The 24,638-nt window shown below is 40.1% G+C and overlaps 1 protein-coding gene across 1 annotated transcript in view; it reads left to right on the plus strand.

The window, feature by feature from the left end:
• The first annotated feature begins 5,204 nt into the window (after window positions 1-5,204).
• Window positions 5,205-24,638, plus strand: part of MRS2 (magnesium transporter MRS2) — a 32,323-nt gene continuing 12,889 nt past the window's right edge. Inside the window, exons 1-8 of the mRNA XM_079935375.1 lie at window positions 5,205-5,507; window positions 7,342-7,415; window positions 9,821-9,857; window positions 11,097-11,209; window positions 12,887-13,060; window positions 14,958-15,088; window positions 16,102-16,218; window positions 24,318-24,470. Coding sequence (XP_079791501.1) covers window positions 5,318-5,507; window positions 7,342-7,415; window positions 9,821-9,857; window positions 11,097-11,209; window positions 12,887-13,060; window positions 14,958-15,088; window positions 16,102-16,218; window positions 24,318-24,470 — 989 coding nt within the window. The 5' untranslated portion in view covers window positions 5,205-5,317. The remainder of the gene's footprint in view (window positions 5,508-7,341; window positions 7,416-9,820; window positions 9,858-11,096; window positions 11,210-12,886; window positions 13,061-14,957; window positions 15,089-16,101; window positions 16,219-24,317; window positions 24,471-24,638) is intronic.

Below are 24,638 nucleotides of genomic sequence, written 5' to 3' on the forward strand. Positions count from 1 at the left end.
GTTTCCTTATGGATCTTAGTGAAATTTAGAGCTATAGGAACTTCTAGGCCCTCACCGTAACTACTCTGCCACCATAGTGAAAAGCAATGTTCTTTCAGGGTAACTCCACTATTTTATTTGGGGGTCACCGCTGTTCAGGCCAGTACATGCTAACAACAGACAAAGTACCCACACTCCTCAGTCTCCTTTGCTGGCTCTTCCTCTATCACTCTGGTTTTGGTTGGTGTGCCTTGGAGACTGTGATCTGGACCCTTTTCTCCCCTCCTTATTATACACCCCCTGCCCCCCAGGCAATCTCCTGCACGTCTATAGCCTCACTGATTATCTATACGCCAAATCCCCCACATTTATCCATCTAGCCTAGATAAACCCATATTCTTAGCTCCAGACCAATGATCTGCTTATTATTCAGTTGGATTATTTACTAGGCAGTCTCAAACACAGCAGGTCCAATGTAGCATTCCCAGTCTTTCCTCTGAACTATCTCTTCCTCCAGGTTTTCCTAACTCAGTCAACAGTACCATAATTCAGTATTTTACTTCTCCCAGAGTCATGGATTTCATCTTTACCTTCTGTCATTGAATGAATTGGGTCCCCATATTCATATTTTGAAGCCGTAACCCCCAGGACCTCAGAATATGACTATATTTGGAGATAAGGCCTTTAAAGAGGTAATTGAGTTAAAAATGAGCCCATTAGGGTGGGCCCTACTCCAATCTAACAGATGTCCTTATTAGAAGAGGAAATTAGGACTTACAGAGAAACACCAGGGATGTGCGCGTGCAGAAAAAAGACCATGTGAGGACACAGCAAGTAGGCAGCCATCTGCAAGCCAAAGAAAGAGGCCTCAGGAGAAACCAAACCTGCCAACAGCTTGATCTTGGGCTCCCAGCCTCCAAAAGAGGATTGCCAGGGAACAGCCATCACATGAGCAGCCATCACAGGGCTCTTCAACCTCTCACCTCTCACAATATAAAAGGATTGAAAGACTGAAGACTTAGGGGCAGATATTATATGGAAGATTTGGAAAAAAAAACTGTGCTTGGGAATCCCACCCAATCTACCACGACCATCAAGAGAAAGGAGTAGGGGAAGTGTTGCCCACTCACTTCAAGTCTAGTGAGAGGAACTTATGAGCCCTCCAAGAGCTGGAAGAGATCCTAGACCCACACCTGGGCAAGGGAGACCAGCTCTGCAGGGAAGTAACTGCACTCCTTCTAAAGGTGCATGAAATCCTAGATGCAGACCTGACAAGAGGAATATCAATCTGAAGTTGTTTTTAAAAGGATCCTGCCCCAAAGAGCAGCATGTCAGGAAGAGAGGAACCTGGTCATCTGAGGCAAGAAGGGGAAGAATCTGAAAGTGATCAGGATGGTCACTGCCCACATCAAAGCAATGGCAATCAGTTGGCCCTGGGTTGGGGGGTGGGATGGGAGTGGGAGGGAGGTGGTCCTCTGGAGACCATGTGAATATGTCCACGATGAAATCAGCTTAAAATCTGCCCTGCCTAGAGAGAACACGGGGCCATCTTTCAATAAACACATTTGGTTCACTTTTTTTTTAGTTCTTTTTTTATTTATGTATTTTTAAACTTATTTATTTTTTTAAATTTACTTTTGGCTGCATTGGGTCTTCGTTGCTGCGTGCAGGCTTTCTCTAGTTGGCGGCGAGCAGGGGCTACTCTTGGTCGCGGTGCTTCTCATTGCAGTGGCTTCTCTTGTTGCGGAGCACGGGCTCTAGGCGCGTGGGCTTCAGTAGTTGTGGCATGTGGGCTCAGTAGTTGTGGCTCGTGGGCTCTAGAGTGCAGGCTCAGTAGTTGTGGCCCATCAGCTTAGTTGCTCTGCGGTATGTGGGAACTTCTCGGACCAGGGCTTGAACCCGTGTTCCCTGCATTGGCAGGTGGATTCTTAACCAGTGCGCCACCAGGGAAGCCCTGGTTCACTCTTAACTTTGCTTCACTGCCCCAGCAGGGTCAGAAACAGCAGCCATGGAATAAGAAAGGCAATGGGAAAAGGGTAGAAGGAGCTGCCCAGAATCTCTACCCACACCCAAAATTCTTATTTGCCCCCAGGCCTAACAAGGAAAGAGGAACCGAGTTTTTCCTTTGAATGAAGATTGAAACAGCGATTAGTATACTGGGTCTGACACTGCAAATTACTGAATTGAAGTATACGGGGTGGATGTTTTATTTTATTGATGTATAGTGGATTTACAATATATTAGTTTCAGGTGCACAACACAGTGATTCAAAATTTCTATAGATTATACTCCATTTACAGTTATTACAAAATATTTGCTCTATTCCCAGTGCTGTATCCTGGTAGCTTATTTATTTCATACATAGTTGTTTGTACCTCTTAATCCCCTACCCCTATCTTGCCCCTCCCCACATCCCTCTCTCCACCAGTAACCACTGATTTGTTCTCTGTATCTATGAGTCTGTTTCTGTTTTGTTATATTCATTCATTTTACTTTTTAGATTCCACATATAAGTGATGACATATAGTATTTGTCTTTTTCTGACTTATTTCACTAAACATAATAGGGAGTGGATATTTTAAATTGCTGAATTGAGACTAAAATGAACATAGGACTGAAAGACCGGAGAAGTCATGGAATGAACTCCAGTTTTCAAGAGGCAAGAGAAAGACTAGCCCCACTCGGCAGGATTAAAGCGACAAATATAAAGTGGCTTCTGTGATTACATCCCATGAGTGCAACATGCTCCAAGTACAAGTCTTAGTGGTTTCAGTGATCAGTTACCTAATCTGGGCTGGGTAGAGAAGGAAGAGTATCCAGGAAGGGTCTGATGGGAGAATATAATCACTGTGGTGTAGAGCCTCCAGGAGGCTATGGTGTGCATAACTGGTATAACATTTCTGAGATGAAACAATTCTGGGTGAGAACACAATCCGGAGTGTGATCCTGGGGGATTAGGTCACCAACGTGCTTTGAAGCTCAAGAGGTAAGGAAAGAGATTAAGGAACGTTAAAGCCAAATTGTTATATAGGTGCGGAATCTTTTGGGATTCTGTCATGGCTTGAGATGAAAAGGAAGGTGATGAACAGTAGAAACTAACACAACATTGTAACACAACTATACCCCAATAAAAAAAAATTTTTTTAAAAAGGAAGGTGATAATCCAGATCCCACTTGCTACCACTCTCTGAAAACTGTTCCTGTCAAGATCACCAGTAAGCTCCACAGCATCACATCCACTATAGACAATTCTCATTTCTCACTTACCAAACAGTAGTATTTGACATAACTGATCACTTCCTCATTCCTGACACACTTTCTCCACTTAGCTTCAAGGATCCCTCCCTCTCTAATTTTACTTCTCCTTCCTGGCCATGCCTTTTCATATTCTGCTGGATCCATCTTCGATTCTTAACCATTCAATGTTGGAGGACCTAGAGCTGAATCACAGGAACTTTTCTCTTTCCTGTCTCACCTCCTAAGAGATTTTACCCAATCATATGGCTTTAAATATTTCTATATAGTCCCAAATGTATATATCTAGCTCCAAAATCTCCCCAGACTCCACACTGCTTACTTGATATCTATGCTTAGATATCTGTCTAGTAGAGCTCTCAAATTTAACATGCCCAGAAACAAACGCCAAGCCATCATCTGCTCTCCATCTAAACTTGCTCTTCTCCAAATTTCCCTAGCTCAGTAAATGGCACCATGATCGCCCAGTTGTTTAGGCCAAAAAGTTTGGAGTCAGCTTCTATGCCTCTTTGTTTACATCCCATCTGCAAATCTTGTCAACTCAGCCTTCAGTTTATAGCACCAAACCCATCCAGTCTCCACCACCTCCACCTTAACCCAAACCATCATCACCGTCTCTCTGCTTCCACCCTTACCTTTCTGTAGTCTCTTCCCCACACAGCCTGAACAATCCATTTAAACATAAATCAGATTTACTTCTCTGCTCAAAGTCCCCACAATAGCTCCCACCCTTCTCAGATGAAATTCCAAATCCTTGACATGAGTTTTAAGGCCATGTGTCTGGCCATGTCCCAGAGTTTTTCTAAGGCTCTGTAAGGGTCATCTTAAACAGAGTTGTCTCTTAATGCTGGGGACTAAGTATTAAAAAAGTTATCACATATTGTTTCCAAGAAATGTCTCTGAAGGCACGCAATGTTCTTGAAAGATGTATTTCATCCTTTTTGCCCTTAGTTACATGAAAAATCTACCAGCCATGTACTATATACCCAGGGCTCTTTTCCAAACCCCACCCCATCCCACTGCCAAGGAAGCACTGCTTGAAGTCCTCCTTTGCCCTCAACGGTCAAGTCAAATGTCCCCTGTTTTGGAAGCCTTCTCTCTGTCTACTGCTGCCTCATCCATCCTCAGTCTTAATAGCCTACAGGGGGGGAAAAGTTCTCTCGTGTTTCCTCAGCTCTGTATTCATACATAGTGATTGAATGGGAATCTGTAAAACTTGTGTCTGCCTTGCATTTCTACCTTGTAAGGGACAAGTCTATTAACTCACACTTTAAAAAGATGTATATATACTATATTTCATCAATTCTAAGCCTCACTTTTCTTTATTTTACACACTGAAATTGGGATGACTCCTAATGATATAATTAGAGAGCAAAGTTTATCAGCGATTTTTCTTTCTTGGTGGTATATAAAATGGCACCTTGAAATTGATACTATCTTACATTTGATTAAATACGGACTATAAATCCTACGCGTTTATGTTCCTCAGTCTTCACTAGCAAAATTTAATATATCATTCCATATGACGGTTAATTATTTTTGCTACATTAAACTTAAATATAAATTGAGTTGGGAATGGGCATAATTTCCTCACTTCCAAATTGCAGACTGCATCATACGTATGAAAACGCTCCAGAGACCGCAAAGCATTATATACATGATGGGTATTTTTTCACATTTAACGATTACTAGTTAATAGAAATGATCGACACTCTACGCGCCGACCTGACGGCTCCAAAGCCCTAAGGGTCGAATCTGGGTTAGATAGTTCGACTCACGCAGGTAAACGCGCCCCGCCCCCCCGAGCCGGTCCCTACTCGCTTTACAGGTACAGACTCAGGTGCAGGAGACAAACTCCGATTGGCCGAGGGACACGAGATGCCCACCCAAAAGCACCGTCCGAGCATGCGCGGTAAATTAGACGCAGGCGCGGTAAATTAGACGCAGGCGCGCTGCGCGCATGCCCGGTAGGCAGCGGTCGCAGCTTGGGCGCTCGCGCGGGGTCGCGAAGTGCCGGCTGCTCCGCTACCGTCAGGTATGAAGGGCTGGGGTCTTGCAGCTGCCTCCTCCTCGTTCCAGCGCCATGGAATGCCTGCAGAGCCTGGCCCAGCTCCAGCCCCGCGCGGTGAGGTTGCCCCGGCGCACCCTGTGCTCTCTGGCCTTGGGCTTGACCCCCGGGACTCGCCCCGTTGCCGCCTGCGGCCGCGCTGCCCAACTGCTCGGAAGGAGGTGGGCCGCGCCGCTGTACGGGCCCCGCCGGCTCCCCACGGCAGGTACTCCCCTCTCCGCCCCGCAGCCCCGGGACGCCGGGCTTGCAGTGATCCCGGGGCCCCGACCCGACCGCCGGAGCCCACGTGGCTGTGGCTGCTCCGGCCTCGGCCTCCAGGTCCGCCCTTGGGCGCCCGGCTCTTGTCCCTTGCACAGGTCCGCGGGCCGAGCTGCGTCCCACCAGCCCCGAACGCGACTGAGCACTGCGCCTTGTGCCCAGCTAGAGCCCGACCCGACAGGCCTCTTGTCTTTCCCACCGCCCCGGCTGCAAATCTCCAGGCCTAAGTGCGCTTGTGAAAAGACTTTAAAGAGTTTCGCTCTTACCTGTCATCATAGTGCTGAAGCTAAGATTAGGCTTATCTACCTGAAATATTTTTTTAAGTATTTTCCCTGTCTTCTGTCTCTTCCTTATGGACGGACACATTTATACCTTTTCCAGTTGCTCAGGTAAGGGGTGGGGACGCACCTAGAGGTGAGGCTGAAGACTTTGAAACTTAATGGGAAGAGTTGCTTTTGAGAAAGATCTGACTTTTTTCCCCCCAAGTACTGTGTAACCAGATAGCCAGAAGGAGCCGGGGGATGGGGGGAGAGGGGTTGAAATTTGAGTTATTTTTTTTTCCCCTGAATGATAGAGCATGACGGTAATACGTTGACATTTTCACAAATGTGACAGCGTGGGTGCTAATATTGCTGAGAAACAAAAGGCATTAAAATATATGGCTTCGCAAAAAACGTCCTCAAGTAAGTTTCTCAATTGTACTCTCAAAATGCTCCCGAAGTAACTCACCATCTCCACCTTCTTCCTCATACCCATTAGGAGACTCTTTCCAAATTGGGTTACATTTCATATTCCCTTCTTTGTTTGGTAAATGCCTGGGAACCCAGGTTCAGCCCATCTAATGTTTTAGGACAAAGCATTAGATGGTAACATTTTATCCAACTTGTGACTGATTAGCAAAAGCTGATGTGTAGCTCTTTAACCTTTATTCAGCTGACCCTCATAACATAGTTTGTATTTTGTAGAAGGGAACCAACAAACCTCAGGTGGTAACAAATTACATGTCTTTAAATGTATGTAATAGGAAGGAATAAGATCAGAAGTGAGAATATATCTACACGTTCTGTAGATAGGAATTCTGTTCATTCCTCTTATGTTTAGTATTTTGAACAGTATCCTTTGTCAGGCATTAAATTTACTTGGTTATACTGGAGAGCTCACTTCAGTTTAAATCACATGTTTTAAATAGGTTTATTTTCAGATAAAGATTTGTCTTTATTCCAGTTCACTGTGGTCTCCATTCCAGTGCAGTAGGTTATTTCATAAGTATGTTCACTCTAAAGTATATGTGTGGAAAAGAAGTTAGTACATAGAAGTAAAATCAGTAGGTTTCATAATTTATAGGTCAAATAATCCTGATATTGGAATGCTGAAAGGTCACGTGGTTCTTGGAATGTATGTTTTCTAAACTGCACCAATGTAACTTGCATGAAGGGCCTTTCTAAACTAGGCAAAAAAGAATGGACATTTTATTTTAATCTCAGAACATTGTTATACACTTGTTCATCCTACTATAAGATATCAATAATACTTAGAAAGGAAAAGCGGTGACTGGAATCCATAGATTATTCTAATGCCTCACCTAAGCTACTCCTTCATTGCCAAACGTAACATTATCACCTACAAATATTAACAAGAGTGTTTCTTATTTTCCTTCTAGGAAAAAGATTCAAAACATAGTAAAATAGGCTGAAGACCTCCACATACTGTGAGAATTGTATCTTAGCTGCATGTGAAAACCAATCATATGATCACAAGGAATTCTCTGATTCGTTTTTCAGGTGAAATTCACCGGTTTAGAACTTCTGATGTCTCTCAAGCCACTTTAGCCAGTGTAGCCCCGATGTTTACTGTGGTGAGTATGTGTGGTCCGTTTGATGATATTACTTACTTTGTTTTATAATGAATCCTTATAAGTCATTGTCTTTTGCTTAGCCAGTGACCTGAGTACCAGCTAGGTTTGCTTCACAGCACTCTTGAAACTTTGCTAATGACTATAGAGCTCATCTTTTAATACTAGAACAGGTGGCTCAAATCACAATTCAGAGCTTCCTATTTGAATACTCAAGATTTCTCCAGAAATCTATTTAGAAATCCTTGAAGGCTGTTAATTACAAAACGGCTTGAACCTGTGCTATGCAACGTAATCTATGCGGAAGCATTTTGAGGGCAGCACAGTGTATTACCTGAGAGTGCATGCTTTGAAGGGTCATAATCTCTGCAGCTTTCTCTTTTGTTCAGAAAAAAAATTGAATAAAATAACACAAATGGTGTGTCTCACACACACACACATATTTAGAGAGAGAAAAATAAAGTGCTTGCTCTGAGCCAGAGTTTCTAATTTCAGATCTCAACTCTGTCTCTTACTAACTGGATGGACTTGGACAAGTTATAACATCTCTGTGCCCTAGTTTTCTCATCTGTATACTGGGGGTAAAAGTACCCACCTTATAGAATTGTGAGATTTAAATTAACTCACATATGTAAAACTCTTAAAAATAATACCTCATGCATGGTAAGCATTCAGTGTATATTAGCCATTATATATCATCCTTATTATTTAGGCTTACTAACATAAGAACTTTTCTTTATCAACTATACAGAGCAAGATAACTTTTACACGTAGTTCTGGGGGTTATCACTCTTATTCACTGTTCTGGAAGAGTTAGCCAGTTTAATTAACAGTACAAAATCAGGTGTTAAATATTGAAAGAAGGTTCTTTGCAGGTGAAATCATTGTCTACCAAGAGCACTTAAAATCAGTTGATGCTATTTGAAATAATGTGAGTTATATTACAAGGTAAACACTTTTTTAAAAAAATCAGTTTGTATGATCTCATGGTTTTTTTTAAATCAAAAAAATCCCATTAAGGAAAAAATATAAATATTGAGATGCAAAAATATTCACCATACATTGTTAAGTTGAAAGTGGAGGGGAGACTGCAAAGAAGTGTGTGTAGCATGAATATATTTAATAGGAAAAAGTCTGGAAGGACATGCAGTAAAATATTAGCATGGTTTTCTCTAAAATTTGTGACCAAATAGTTTTATTTATCTTTATTTTCAAATTTTCTGCAGCAGATGTATATATTTGTGAAATAAGTTTAAGGAGGAAAGCTAGTGTGTATTACACAAAACATAAAGCTTCCCTTGATGTAAATTTCCCTTGAACTCTGATGTTTTATGATACTCATATATTCCGGTTGATCTTATCTTTGCTCATGAGAAGCAAGCTGAAATATATATTGTGAGGTTTTATTGTGTTACTAAACACAGCATGTGTATTTTCCATGGTAATAACCCAGGACTTGGACCTACAACTGTATCTTAGAGTGTGTCTTCCTGAAAATGCATATTTAATAGTAATTAATACAGCCCAGTACCTAGTGATTCATTAAATATTATTTGACATCTTCAAACTTGACTATGGACAAGTATTACAGGAAAACCTTCCCTCTGCTTTATAGGAAATAAGCACAATTTCTGCATTGTGTCCTCTTTTTAAACTATCAGAAGAGGTCTTTTTTGTAAACATTTATTGATTCTGCAACACCCACCAGAGAGACTTCATAGCCTCCCATAGATAATTAGATTCACAAGATAAGCCACACTTGGTCCCAGTCTGTTCAGAAGGATAAAGGATAGGAAGTGCAGAAGGGCAGCATTAGGTGTTTTCTCTTCAAAAGAAGTCCTTACAGCCATGCAGGGGCTCCTGTGGCCCCCTGTGTGACAGCTCAGGTGCGAGGAGAGGATATCCTCAAATGTGGGTGTGAGATCCACCTTGGCTTAGAATCCCCAGGCCCTCTAGTGCCAGTATCTTGTAACCATCCCAGAGACACATCCAGGGCTCCCACAAGGAGCATAGTCAGTTAGAAGAACCACTACACTCGGGAAAGGCAGAACCATGGCTTCCCAACAGGTGTCTGTAGTCTGTTCTTAGTCTTTCCAGTCCAGAGCAGTCTGTCTACCAGTCATTGGACACTTTTGCCATAAGCGTTGTTGCCTGGTAACACAACTGACACTCCTTTATCAGATCTCCCGGGGAACCAAGTTAGAAAGTTAATCCAAGGTCAGATTTGTCCTATCAAAGGGAAAGGGAATTTTGTTTTTGACCCTTAACTCATAACTGAATTTAACTTAAGGGCAGTTATAGTTTTTATCTGTATTTCAGTATTTGGGAGGATTATAATACCATATGATATGATACCATAAATAGTGTACTGATTTGGGAGAAAATAATATTTTATTATCTCTCTCCAGACAAAATTTGACAAAGGGGGAAAGGTTACTTCTTTTGGTGAGTATCTGTAATTTTCTTTTAAATCACTCATCGGCGAATGAGTGAACCCACTGGAAGTCAAGAAATTATAATATTTTGAGTAGAATATTCTTTGCATATATGGATGTGTTGAAGGAGATCTTTTTCAGCATTTGCCCATCTGTCCTAATTGGAACTGGCAACACCTGACCTGTGTTGTTGTTGTGTCAGGAGACACTTTCACTCTAACAGGATGTTAAGAGCGTAGGCTGGTGTGCAGCTGAGAGAGAAACACTCTTCTCCCTTTTGTTTCTCTTCATTAGTCTCTCTTTCACTGCCCCGGTCCTCATGTCCCTCTCCTCCTGTACCATGTTGAAGGCAGAGAATCACATGATACCACTGTTATTGCAGTAGCACTGGGTGACAGCAGACAGAAGGGACAGGGCACTGGATGGCAGTCAGATGGAACTCTGCCAGTGATGGCTCTTATGGACGGTTACTTTTTTAAATGAAACCAAGCATTACTTTACTGTGACCTCAGGTGCAGGTTTCAGGTCTCCCATGTCCTTCCCACCCCGTGGTCCTGTTCCTGCTGTTGCTAAGATCCTAGTGGAGTATTTTGGGCGTTTTTTGGCTCGGCATCTCCTTCGAAAGGTTGTTCTACTTAGAGCTCTGTCACAGGTGTGGCTTGATACTACAAGAATAGATGCTACTACTACCAGCATCATTTCTTGAGTTTCTTCATCTGTTTTGCTTTCTCTTAGGTAATAAATTTAGTTCTTGGGTAGGAGAATCTAGTGTGAGAACTGATTTTATTTTCTCACTTTGTATTAGTCCAAGAACAAAGAAAATTGAACTTGTCTGTTCATAGATTTAAAATGCTGAAGTTGATAATGTAGTAAGGAAAAAATAGAAAATAGAACTGTAGTTCTATACAGTTCATATTTAAAAATCCATGAATCTAGAGCTAGAAATTGATACTGTAAATTCCAATGATGTATAGCTATGGTTTTTATATTGGTCCCAAGGGGCTTTTCTAAGTACAGAGAAATTTTATGAAGTATGGTTAAAAGGAGAAAAGAAAATTTAGTTTGACCAGATTTAGCCTGAGTACGTTTTTGAGGTAGAAATGGGTATTAAAAAGACCCAGTTTAGCTCTCGTTTCTGGTAGTAATAGAAGATTATCTTGGTGGTGGGAGGGGTACTCTGATATAAAAATCTAAACTTTTCGGTTTATTGGTTTACCCCCTCTTTTTATTGAACATGTTTCTTTTATAGAAAAGAAGAAAACTGACTTATATCAAGAATTAGGTCTTCAAGCCAGAGATTTGAGGTTTCAGCATTTAATGAGCATCACAAGCAGAAACAATAGGATTATCATGAGAATGGAGGTAAAGGATTTTATTTCATCTACACTTCTCCGCTGCAGTCTTATAAAAGTTCCTATCTTGATCAATAACTAGGTTAAAAGTAATTTCGTAATAAAAATAGCTATGTGAAACATAGACTATTTTATAATATAACATGTTAAGAGTAAAACTCATTTTACATGGGTTATATACACATACTCAGCAGGCATGGCACTGCTCTATTTATGATGGAAAAGATCTGACTTTGGTCTCCATTCTCACTGTTTGAATTTAGTCTCTAGTTTCTGAAATAAGAGAAAGAATCTTGATTTATAATAGACATTTTCAGTTGTATACAGTTATGTGTCATTGTAGTGTAACTTCAGCTACTAAAAACATATTCTGGTTTTCCAAATAGCCTAAGACTATCGTTTAAAGTTTATCATCTTAATTTAAATTTTTATTTTTATGGAAAGCTTTAAGTTATTTCGGTGGGCTAACGTTTAAGGTTTGGAAATAGATGAGGGGACGCAGGTCTCAATGGTATCGGCCCTGCAGTGGACATGAGACTTGCTTTCTTCAAAAAGTCTTTGATGGCAGGTTTTTGTCAATTTATCTAGAATTAATTTTTTAAAAAATTAAAAAGGGAAGCAGTCTTTTCCCAAGTGATTTTTCTCCAAAACACATTCTTCGCTTTTATTATCAATAGCTAGCACCCTTCAAAACAGTACCTCTTTAATGAAGAGATAGAGAAGTATGTGATAAAGCAAATTTAGCAAAATGTTAATTGTATCATCGAATTGGTATGTGTATAGGTATTCACTGTGTAATTTTTCAACTTTTCTGAATAAAAATGTTCATATTATAGTTGACCCTTGAGCCACATGGGGGTCAGGGGCGCTGAACCTCCACACGGTCAAAAATCCACATATAATTTATAGCCACAGTTCTTCCATATCTGCTGTTGCACATCCTCAGATTCAACCAACCACAGATAGTGTAGTACTGTGGTATTTACTACTGAAAAAAATCTGCATGTAAGTGGACCCGCATGGTTCAAGCCAGTGTTGTTCAAGGGTCAGCTGTAAAATGGGGAAAATGTGAAAGAAAATTTTCTGGTTTTTATATCACTAATACAGTGGCCACAGGCTACTCTTCTGTGTTACTCTTCTGACAAAAAGATGTCAGTCTTTCTTTTTAGAATAAATTTTTAATTTCATAGTGTTCTAAATTAGAACGCTAAGGATACATCTTATCTTTATCATTTTGAATTAGCTTAATGTGTCTTGGTGATATTTTAAAAAGGAAACTTTCCCATTTCAGCCAAACTAATCATAATTAAACTAAATCTTTTCTAAAAGTCTGCTGAATACCTGACTTTTAAGAAGACCTTGTTTCCTTTGTTCTCTGTATTTCTCATGATTACCCTGGAAGTCCTAATAAATACATAATTTGTTTAATTCTAGTTCTGTTGAGGCTGAGTTAGAGGTATCAAGACTTGGATTTATTTTAGGCTTCCTCTCTTTAAAAAAAAAAAAGTCTTGACTTTTTTTGAAAAACCAAATGAACAGTGATTTGGTTTAGGCTTAGTCCAAAATAGAGTATTAAATCCTATTTTATGAAGGTTATTTTTTCCCTACAACTCTACAACTTACATATGTGCGTGTGTGTGTACATATATGTATGTATATTGTTTTGTTTTGTTTTTGTTTTCCCCAGTATTTGAAAGCTGTGATAACTCCAGAGTGTCTTCTGATACTAGATTATCGTAATTTAAATTTAGAGCAGTGGCTGTTCCGGGAGCTCCCTTCACAGTTGGCTGGAGAGGGTCAACTTGTCACATACCCTTTACCTTTTGAATTTAGAGCTATAGAAGCACTCCTGCAGTATCGGGTAAGCCTGTTTTTATTTAGATTCTTGAATGTTTTCTTGAATGCTATTGAGGAGGAAGACACATTGGTATTGTTTTAATAGCATTTTCCCTAACCACACCCTCCCCCCAAATAAAAACATTTCTAAGGGTCTTATATGCAGAAAGTACTTAATTCTTAAACTTTATGACCCAAACAAATAGATGTAAAGTCTCTAGGTATGGTATACATAGAGTCTCTTTGACAGTCATGTTATGACATTCAGTGAAGCTCATTTCAGGTTGTCTATCCGTTGTTCAATTTTAATAAGTGTATTCAGGGATGCTAATTCAAAATACTTATCCTAAATATATAAATGAACATATCAAAAGGTTTTAACTGTACTCCATTTTATTCTCTAACTAAATTGTTGTGTAACTGCTTGCACATGATAAATATTATAGCACAAATCTTTCATCAAATCATTCTGCTAGTTTCCATATCATTCTTTGATTTGTTTGTGTGTGTAATCCTTTGTTTGAGCTAGCTAAATGATGCCTGTGTTTGAGACCTAGTTTGACATAGAAACCGTGTACAATTCTTCTTACGATTCCTCCTTTAAGTTGATAATCATTGAGTGTCTGGGGATCCTGTCAGGCTCTGAGCAAGGATGGTCACTGCTTTCCTGGCCCCGACAAATCTTTCATCATCTTTTCTTCCCCCTATTAGTCAGGATAGTACTGTTCAGGACCTGGCTACATGCAAGAGTCAGTGCCATGAGCATGCTAGCCAGAGTGGGAGAAGAAGAGGGGAGAGTAAAGGGGACATGAGGTGGGTGGGGGTTGTTGGAACCTGGCACCCTTCTTTGTCTGCCTTGCTCTACTGAGGGAGTAGGAGATGGGTCCGTTCCTTACTCAGGTTAATGAGGCAATAGCACCAGCTAGTGCCAGCCAATGAGATGGTGACTCGTTGAAGCCAGTTACTAAGCAGGGAAAAAATGGGAAGAAATGAAGGTATAAACAATGGTTGCTGGCAAGCTACACAGACTGACTAAGCTCTCAGCAGCTAATGCTGGGATGGACAGTATATGTTGGAATTAATTAATCTTACTGCTTAATTCAGCTGCTGTTAATGCTGTTTACCAACAGGTATGGAAGAATTTTAATATTTTAAGAACTAGTATAGCTGTATCAATGTATATCTGCTGATTGATTCCTGCTGTGCCTATATTAACCCGAATAATAAATACACTTTTGACTTTTCAAGTTTATTTTGTAAAGTCTAAGGTATGTTTTGGTTTTCAAAAGAGCCTTGTTCATAGGAGTTTTGAACTGTATCCTATTTACAAAGAACATAGGTATTGTTTACCAGATGTAAAGTTTATGTTGTTTTTTTTTTTTTTTTTTTTTTTTTTGCGGGCCTCTCACCGTTGTGGCCTCTCCCGTTGCGGAGCACAGGCTCCAGATGCGCAGGGTCAGTGGCCATGGCTCACGGGCCCAGCCGCTCCACAGCACGTGGGATCTTCCCAGACCGGGGCACGAACCCGTGTCCCCTGCATCGGCAGGCGGACTCTCAACCACTGTGCCACCAGGGAAGCCCAAGTTTATGTTTTAACCAAAGAACGGCAGCTCTTCTTTTAATCAGTCCTGCATTCCTTTCATTATAAGTGTCTGGTGTCTGTAGGGGGAAGAGTCTTATGGGAGTTAATTCCCTGGCAACCAAATGGGAGCTTACTAACAACATTATGCATGGTTATCTTTTAACCTAGGAGATCTAGTTTTTAATCATCTGGGATGGGCATTCCAGCAGTGACCATGTTCTGAAATGTTACCAGCTTTCCTAGCTATTACAGATTTCTGTATTTAATCAGAGCATTCACTGACCCTGAGTATTCTAAAAAGATTGTTTTAATCCTTATGAAAGGTCATGTTGTTATCTAGATCAACACTCTTCAGGGGAAACTTAGCATTTTGCAACCATTGATCCTTGAGACATTGGAAGCTTTAGTGGATCCCAAACATTCTTCCATAGACAGAAGCAAACTGCACATCTTACTACAAAATGGCAAAAGGTAAATATGGGTGCTTTACCAACTTGGGAGTTAGACACAGATGTCTTAAACTTCTCTTTCAGTAGTCTTAACAGTGAAATGTTTAACGTATATTCAGGTCCAAAATTAGTGTAACTCTTAGCTGTTTTAAAAATACCAACTAGTCTTGCTAATGATAATGACATTTTTTACTTTGTGACTTACTCTCAGTACCTTCATTTCCATATTTGATTTTCACTGTCTTTCATAACTTTAAGAAAGTAGCCTAGGTAGGAAGTTGAGCTAAAGGGGGCACACAAACTAATGTTTATTGAAAAGCTATTTTGCATAAAATGCTGTCTCAGTCTCTTTTATGTGTGTGATGTCATCTCATCCTGTCAGCAATCCTGTTGACATGGTCCTCATTTTGAAGATAAGAAAACTGAGGTCTAAGTGACTTGTCTAAACTTTAACAGCTACTAAATAGCAAATCTAGACTCAAATCCAATTTTCTTTCCCTTCCAGGTCCATGGGTTTTTTTGTTTATCATAATGCATTCCAGAATTTAAGGATAATATTTTAATTTATATTACAGACTGAATGAACATGCCCTCAGGATTTGTACCCCCTAAAAATCCATTCAGGAGTTAACAGTTAAAATTCCTGAATCAGTAGTTCTTTGTCTGAAAATATTAGGATGTTTTTATGAATTAAAAGTAAACAGTCTGTTCATCTTCTGCCATGCTTATTAAGAGTAAAGATAAATTTCTGAGCCCAGAAGCTTAAATCACAGTGATTATATGTTTCTGAGATAAATAATATATGCTGAAAATTGTATCATTGGTTAATTTTACCACTTAATGTAGTTTTGGGATTGGGAATTGATTCTCAGAGTGCATAGTAAATATAAAAAAAATTTTTTTTTACAAATCAGTGTTTACCGTGAATTTATAAGTGGATCTACTTGATAAGACACCAAAAAGACACTGTTCTTGTAGGGAAATTATTTTTATAGGTTTATGTTATTGATCATTTCTATGCAACTACTCTTACAGCCTGTCAGAGTTAGAAACAGATATTAAAATCTTCAAAGAGTCCATTTTGGAGATCTTGGATGAAGAAGAGTTGCTGGAGGAGCTCTGTCTGACAAAGTGGAGCGACCCACAGGTCTTGTAAGCAGACAGTCATGCTTTGTTCGTTTCTCTCTGAGGATCAGTTGATGGTCTTTTTCAGGATGACTTTTTAGGGAGGACACAACGTTTTGCTGGGATAGAGGATGTAGGCACTTTTCCTCCCCATTTGTTTCACTGGTTCCTGTACCATACTGCATCTGATTGAATTTAATGAGGACTTACTAAGTGCACACTGTGTACACAACAATATGCTGGGCTTTGACTGTACATGCACCATTACCTTTATTTTCAAAGGACTGGTCACCAAAGTAACATACACATCTACCCAGATAACTTACCTGGAGAGTTCAGCGGGAGAGAGGAGGGAAAGGGTGTGGGGTGCAGGGAGGCGAGTAGAGACACTGGCACAGATTCTGTAAGTCTGGTTAATATAAAAACGCTCTCATCTTGTAAACCTTTTACCTCTTATGAATTTAGGAATCATTTACACTTCTTGTGCACACCCAAGTTTAAATGTTGACTTTTAAATACCCCAAATATTTCATTTTTGTACTTCGCAGATCAGTATCAGAGATTAATACAGACACCTTTGTAATGTGCATAGTTTCTGTAGTGTGTACAGATTTTTCAACATTTTGAGAAATTAGTTATCTATATTCTAATGAACGATTAAGATAAAAAGGGCTCTGTAACGCTTGATATTATAGCAGCTAGATATAGTAGCAGAAACTTGATCACTCTTGTAACTCTTGCTTTCTTCTTAGACCAATTTATCTCTAATATGCTTTATAAGTGTCTTTTACAGAGTGCTTCATTCCCACTTATCCTTCTTGGTAGGGAGGATAATTTACAATGTGTGCTAATTTCTGCTGTACAGCAAAGTGACTCAACTATACACATATATTTTTTTCCATTGTGGTTTATCCCAGGATGGATATAGTTCCCTGTGCTATACAGTAGGACCTTGTTGTTATCATTCTGTATGTAATAGTTTGCATCTGCTAACCCCAAATTCCCAGTCCTTCCCTCTCCCACCCCCTTCCGCCTTGGCAACTGTTTCGTAGATAGGTTCATTTGTGCCATATTTTAGATTCCACATATAAGTGATACCATATGGTATTTGTCTTTCTCTTTCTGACCTCACTTAGTATAATCTCTAGTTGCATCCATGTTGCTGCAAATGGCATTATTTCATTCTTTTTATGGCTGAGTAGTACTCCATTGTGTGTGTGCCTGTGCGTGTGTGTGTGTATATATATATATATATATACACACACACACACACACCCCACATCTATTATCCATTCATCTGTTGATGGACATTTAGGTTGTTTCCATGTCTTGGCTATTGTGAATAGTGCTGCTGTGAACATAGAGGTGCATGTATCTTTTTGAATTATAGTTTTGTCCAGGTGTATATGCCCAGGACTGGGATTGCTGGATCGTATGGTAGTTCTATTTTTAATTTTCTGAGGAAACTCCATACTGTTTTCCATAGTGGCTGCACCAATTTACATTCCCACCAATAGTATAGGAGGGTTCTCTTTTCTCCACACCCTCTCCAGCATTTGTTATTTGTAAAGTTTTGTTTGTTTGCTTGTTTGTTTTGCGGTACGCGGGCCTCTCACCGTTGTGGCCTCTCCCGTTGCGGAGCACAGGCTCAGCGGCCATGGCTCACGGTCCTAGCCGCTCTGCGGCACATGGGATCCTCCCGGACCGGGGCACGAACCCGTGTCCCCTGCATCGGCAGGCGGACTCTCAACCACTGCGCCACCAGTGAAGCCCATTTGTAAAGTTTTTAATGATGGCCATTCTGACTGATGTGAGGTGGTACCTCATTGTAGTTTTGATTTGCATTTCTCTAATAATTAGTGATTTTGAGCATCTTTTCATGTGCCTACTGGCCATCTGTATGTCTTCTTTGGAGAAATGTCTGTTAAGATCTTCTGCCCATTTTTCGATTGGGTTGTGTTTTTGTTTCTGAGTTTTATGAGCAGTTTGTTTATTTGGGGAATTAAGTCTTTGTCAGTCTCATCATTTGGAAATACTTTCTCCCAATCCATAGGTTGTCTTTTCATTTTTTTAATGGTTTCCTTTGCTGTGCAAAAGCTTGTAAGTTTGATTAGGTCCCATTTGTTTATTCTTGGTTTTATTTCTATTGCCTTGGGAGACTGACCTAAGGAAACACTGGTACAATTTATGTCAAATAATGTTTTGCCTATGCTCTGTTCTAGGAGTTTTATGGTGTCGTGTCTTATGTTTAAGTCTTAAAGCCATTTTGAGTTTATTTTTCTGCATAGTGTGAGGGTTTGTTCTAACTTCATTGACTTAACATGCAGCTGTCCAACTTTCCCAGCACTACTTACTGAAGAGACTTTTTCCTGTTTATATTCTTGCCTCCTTTGTAGACGATGAACTGACCATAGGTGTGTGGGTTTATTTCTGGGCTCTCAATTCTGTTCCATTGATCCATTGTTTTGCTTACTGTAGCTTTGTAGTATTGTCTGAAGTCTGGAAGAGTTATGCCTCCTGCTTTGTTTTTGTTTCCTCAGGATTGCTTTGGCAATTCTGGGTCTTTTATGGTTCCATATAAATTTTGGATTATTTGTTGTAATTCTGTGAAAAATGTCATGGGTAGTTTGATAGGGATCTCATTAAATTTGTAGATTGCTTTGGGTAGTATTGCCATTTCAACAACAGTCTTCTAATCCAGGAGCATGGGATATCTTTCCATTTCTTTGAATCCTCTTTAATTTCCTTTATTAATGTTTTATAGTTCTCAACATATAAGTCTTTCACCTCCTTGCTCAGGTTTATTCCTAGGGTTTTTTTGTTTGTTGGTGTGATTTTAAAAGGTATTTTTTTTATATTCCCTTTCTGATATTTCATTGTTAGTGTAAAGAAATGCAACCAATTTCTAAATGTTAATCTTATATCCTGCTACTTTGCTGAACTCACTTATTAGATCTAGTAGTTTTTGTGTGGAGTCCTTAGGGTTTTCTGTGTATATGGTATCATGTCATCTGCATATAGTGACAATTTTACCTCTTCCCTTCCAGTTTGAATACCTTTTATTTATTGTCTGACTGCTGTGGCTAGGAATTCCAATACTATGTTGAATAGAAGTGGTGAGGGTGGGCATCCTTGTCTTGTTCCAGATTTTAGTGGAAAGGCTTTCAACTTTTCACCATTGAGTGTACTGTCTTTGGGTTTATCATAAATGGCTTTTACTATGTTTTTATCATGAATGGATTTTGAATTTTGTCAAAGGTTTTTTCTGCATTTTTAAAATTTTATTTATTTATTTATGGCTGTGTTGGGTCTTCGTTTCTGTGCGAGGGCTTTCTCTAGTTGCGGCAAGTCGGGGCCACTCTTCATCGCGGTGCACGGGCCTCTCACTCTCACGGCCTCTCTTGTTGCGGAGCACAGGCTCCAGACGCGCAGGCTCAGCAGTTGTGGCTCACGGGGCCAGTTGCTCCGCGGCATGTGGGATCTTCCCAGACCAGGGTTCGAATCCGTGCCCCCTGCATTGGCAGGCAGATTCTCAACCACTGTGCCACCAGGGAAGCCCTTTTTCTGCATCTTTTGATGATCATGTGGTTTTTTACTTTTATGTGGTGTCTTACACTGATTGATGTGCATATGTTGAACCATCCTTGTGAACTTGGGATGAATCCTGCTTGGTTGTGGAGTATGATCTTTTTTATATGTTGTTGGATTCAGTTTGCTAATATTTTGTTGAGAATTTTTGCATCTATATTCATCAAAGATATTGGCCTGTGATTTTCTTTTTTGGTGGTATCTTTGGCTTTGGTATCAGGGTGATGGTGGCTTCATAGAATGTCTTTGGGAGTGTTCCCTCCTCCAGTCTTTTGTAAGAGTTTGAGAAGGATGCGTATACGTTCTTCTCTGTATGTTTGGTAGAATTCACCTGTGAAGCCATCTGGTCCTAGACTTTTGTTTGTAGGGAGTTTTGTTTTGTTTTTTCACAGATTGTATTTCACTTCTAGTGAATCGGTCTGTTCAAATTATCTACTTCTTCTTGATTCAGTTTTGGTGGGCTATATGTTTCTAGAAAGTTGTCTCTTTCTTCTAAGTTGTCAAGTTTGTTGGCATATAATTGTTCATAGTATTCTCTTATGGGTTTTTCTATTTCTGTGGTATCGGTTGAGATTTCTCCTTTTTCATTTCTTAATTTGCTTATTTGGGTTCTCTCTTTTTTCTTCTTGGTGAGCCTGGCCAGAGGTTTATCAATTTTGTTTACCCCTTCAAAGAACCAGCTTTTGGTTTTATTGATGTTTCTTTCTATTTTTAATCTCAATTTATTTCCTCCCTGATCTTTATTATTTCCTTCCTTCTGCTGACTTTAGGTTTTAGTTTTTCTTCTTTTTCTAATTCTTTTAGGTGGTATGTTAGGTTGGTATGTTAGGTGGTATGTTAGGTTGTTGAGATGTTTTCTTGTTTTTTGAGGAAGGCCTGTATCGCTATGAACTTCCCTCTAAGAAGTGCTTTTGCTGTATCCCATAGATTTTGTGTGGTTGTGTTTTCATTGTTGTATGTCTCAAGGTAATTTTTAATTTCCTTTTTGATTTCCTTATTGACCTATTGGTTTTTAGTAGCATATGGTTTAGTTTTCCTATAATCATTTCTTTTCCTGTGGTTGATTTCTAGTTTCATGCTGTTGTGGTCAGAGAAGATGCTTGAAATGATTTCTATACTCTTAAATTTGTTGAGGTTATTAGTTTTGTGCCCTAGTATATGGTCAGTCCTAGAGAGTGTTCCACGTGCACTTGAAAAGATGTATATTCTGTTTTTTGTTTTTTTTGATGTAATGTCTTGAAAATATCAATTAAGTCTAACTGTCCTATTCCATCATTTAGGATCTCTCTTGCCTTATTGATTATCTAGAAGATCTGTCCATTGATGTGAGTGGGGTGTTAAAATCTCCTACTATTACTGTATTCCAGTCAATTTCTTCCTTTATGTCTGTTAGTGTTTTATGGATTTGGTGCTCCTATGTTAGGTGCATATATGTTGATGACTGTAAAACCTCTTCCTGTATGGATCCTTTTACCACTATATAGTGTTCTTTTCCTTTATGGCCTTTGTTTTAAAGTCTGTTTTATAGTCTGATATGAGTTTTGCAACTCCTGCTTTCTTGTCATTTCCATTTGCGTGAAATATCTTTTTCCATCCCCTCACTTTCAATCTCTGTGTGTCCTTTGCCCTAAGGTGAGTCTCTTGTAGGCAGCATATTGTAGGCTCTTGTTTTTTTATCCAGTCTGCCACTCTGTCTTGATTTGAGCATTCAGTCCACTGACATTTAAGGTAATCATTGATGCATATGTATCCATGGCCATTTTAAACCTTGTTTTCCAGTTGATTCTATGGATTTTTGTTGTTGTTCCTTTTTGTGGTTTGATGATTTCCTTTTATTTTATGCTTGTGTTCTCTTCTTTTTGGTTTTTGTGGATCTAGTGTATGTGTTTGAATTGTGGTTGCCCTGTTTTTCAAGTATGTTAACCCCTTCCTATATCTGCTTGCTTTAGACTGATAGTCATATAAGCTCAAACACATTCTAAAAAACAAGAATCTACATTTTCTTACTCTCCTTCTCCACATTTTATGATTTTGATGTCCTTTTTTACAGCTTCATATTTATCCTTTTGCTGTTTCTTGTGTTTATCATCCTTTCACATTAGGTTTTTGTTTTTTCTTTTTGATCTGTATACTGGCTCACTTAAGTGATTTACTTTTCAACTGTGATTTCCCCTTTCCTATATCTTCTTTTGTATTTAGAGAAGACCTTTCAATATTTCTTTTAGGATAGGTTTGGTATTGCTGTATTCTTTTAGTTTTTGCTTGTCTGAGAACTTCTGTATTTCCCCTCCTATTCTAAATGATAATCCTGCTGGATAGAGTATTTTACTTTGCAGATTTTTCTCTCTCAAAACTTTGAATACATTTTGCCACTCCCTTCTGGCTTGCAGTGTTTCTGTCCAGAAATCAGATGATAGCCTTAAGGGGATTCCCTTGTAATTAACTCTTTGTTTTTCTCTTGCTGCCTTTGGAATCCTCTCTTTATCTTTAAAACTTTTGCCATTTTTTATTATAGTATGTCTTGGTGTAAGTTTGTTTGGGTTCATCTTGTTTGGGACCCTCTGTGCCTCTTGTATCTGGATATCTGTTTCCTTCTTTAGATGTGGGAAGTTTTCAGCCATAATTTCTTCGAATACATTTTCAATCCCCTTTTCTCCTTCTGGAATCCCTGTTATACATAGATTGGCACACTTTATATTATCCCATAGGTCTCTTATATTGCTTTCATTTGGTTTTCTGTCTACTGTTTTGATTGGGTAATTTCCATTATTCTGTCTTCCAGATCACTTATGTTTCTGCATTATTCATTCTGCTATTCATTGCCTTTGGCTTAGCTTTCGTTTCAGCAAATGAATTTTCTAATTTTTCTTGGCTCATCCTCATAGTTTCTAGTTCCTTTTTACAGTAATCTGCATCTCTGTTGATAGCCTTTCTTAATTCCTTCAGTATTTTCATTACCTCCTCTTTGAACTCGTGTCTTTTAGACTGAAGAGGTCTGTTTCATTGTTTGTTCCTTCAGGGCAATTCTCTTAACTGGGAGTGGTTCCTCTGCTTCTTCATTTTGCTTATATTTCTCTTACTCTGAGTTTAGGAGAAACAATTATCTACTGTAGGCTTGGAGGACTATCTACGTGCGGGAGCATTCCTGCTTAGCTTTTGTGGGTTTAATATTTTTTTGGCTTGAGGGCTGTCTTTGGTTTGGATGTTTGCCATCTCTTTCCTCAGCGTGTGCTGGCCATTATCCCCTTGTCAGAGGGTGAGCAGGTGCGTGCCCCGCGCACGCTCCCAGGAGGTCGGGGCAGCGGTTGGTGCCTGGTCACGGGACCCTCGGCGTTGGCCGGCTGCTCCCACTTCTGGAGGCTGAGATGGCAGTGGTGGCTCGTGCCCGCCCCCAGAGCTCATGTAAGCGGTGCCCTGCTGCCTGAGAAATAAGCTCCTGTGGAGGTCCCACCCCTCTCCTTATGCCCCCCCACCCCTCTCCTCATGCCCCCCCCCCCACCCCAGCAGTGGTGCCCTACCTCTCTGGGGGCCCAGGCTTCTTCCCCCAGTGGTGGCACACCACACCCTAGCCCCCTCAGGCAGCCACCCCCAGCCTTCTCCCCTGTTCTGACCTCCGAAGCCTGAGCCTCAGCCCCCGGCCCCCACCCCCCACCCGCCCCAGTGGAGGACCGTCTCGGGCTGGGGCGTGCCAGGCAGCGGCACTAGCTGACTGTGTGGAGCTCGCTCCGCTTTGCCCTCCACAAACTGCTTGTTGTGCTCTCCTACGAGGCTCTGAAGCTCCGCTCCCCCCCACCCCACCCCCCGCCAGTCCCAGCTGATCTGCCCGCCAGGGAGGAGACTTCCCAGTGTTCTGGCACCTTTCCTCTTTCACAGCTCCCTCCTGGGAGCAGGTCCCTTCCCGGTTGCTTTCTCTCTCTTTTTTTTTTCTTTTGTCCTACCCAGTTATGTGGAGATTTTCTTGCCCTTTTGGAAGTCTGAGGTCTTCTGCCAGCGTTCAGTAGGTGTTCTGTGAGAGTCGTTCCGCATGTAGATGTATTTGTGGGAGAAGGTGAGCTCCCTGTCCTACTCCTCCGCCATCTTGAGCCTCTGACTGTATTGACATTTTTCAAAAACAGTTTACTTCATATATGAAAATGATGTTATATATTTACCTTGGAAAGGAAATGCTCTTTATGTTCATTTTTAATTTTTGGTTTTGTTTTACCTGATAGTGATTTGGGATTTGCACTAATTCATCAGCATTCACATGTCTGCATTTTCCTGTAACTGGTAGCATTGCAGAGCCTCCCTGGGATCAGGGCCATGGAATACAGTGAGGCCTGTGTAGGGATGGAACCCGTGTCCTCAACTACCTGTGTCATGTTTAGGGTCAGTTGGCAAACCACTCCAGACTGGCCTCAATCACAATAATAGTAAAGGCAAAGGGTAGTTTTTTCACTGGTAGCTGAATATTTTATACTAATTCAGGAAGTTCTGTGCTACTTAATGTATAATGCATGTATTGGGGGCATGTTAATTATGTTAACTCTTAATTAAAGTGAAAAGAGCAGTGCTGGGATTGACCATGCAGAAGAGATGGAGTTGCTGTTGGAAAACTACTACCGATTAGCTGAGGATCTTTCCAATGCAGCTCGGGAACTTAGGGCACTGATTGATGATTCACAGAGTATCATATTCATCAACTTGGACAGGTAAGAAGGCCTCGTATAAAACAATCAGTAAGTCTTTTCTTTATAAAATAATACACGGTAATAAAGCTTTTAAGGATAGCTTTGTTTTTCCATTTTGGAAAGAATTATACCATCATTATCGTTTGTAATTACTACATGGAAGTGTCTTTTTTTTAAGGTGTATATTTA

The sequence above is a fragment of the Stenella coeruleoalba genome, assembly GCF_951394435.1.
Source record: "Stenella coeruleoalba genome assembly, chromosome: 10".
NCBI lineage: Eukaryota > Metazoa > Chordata > Mammalia > Artiodactyla > Delphinidae > Stenella > Stenella coeruleoalba.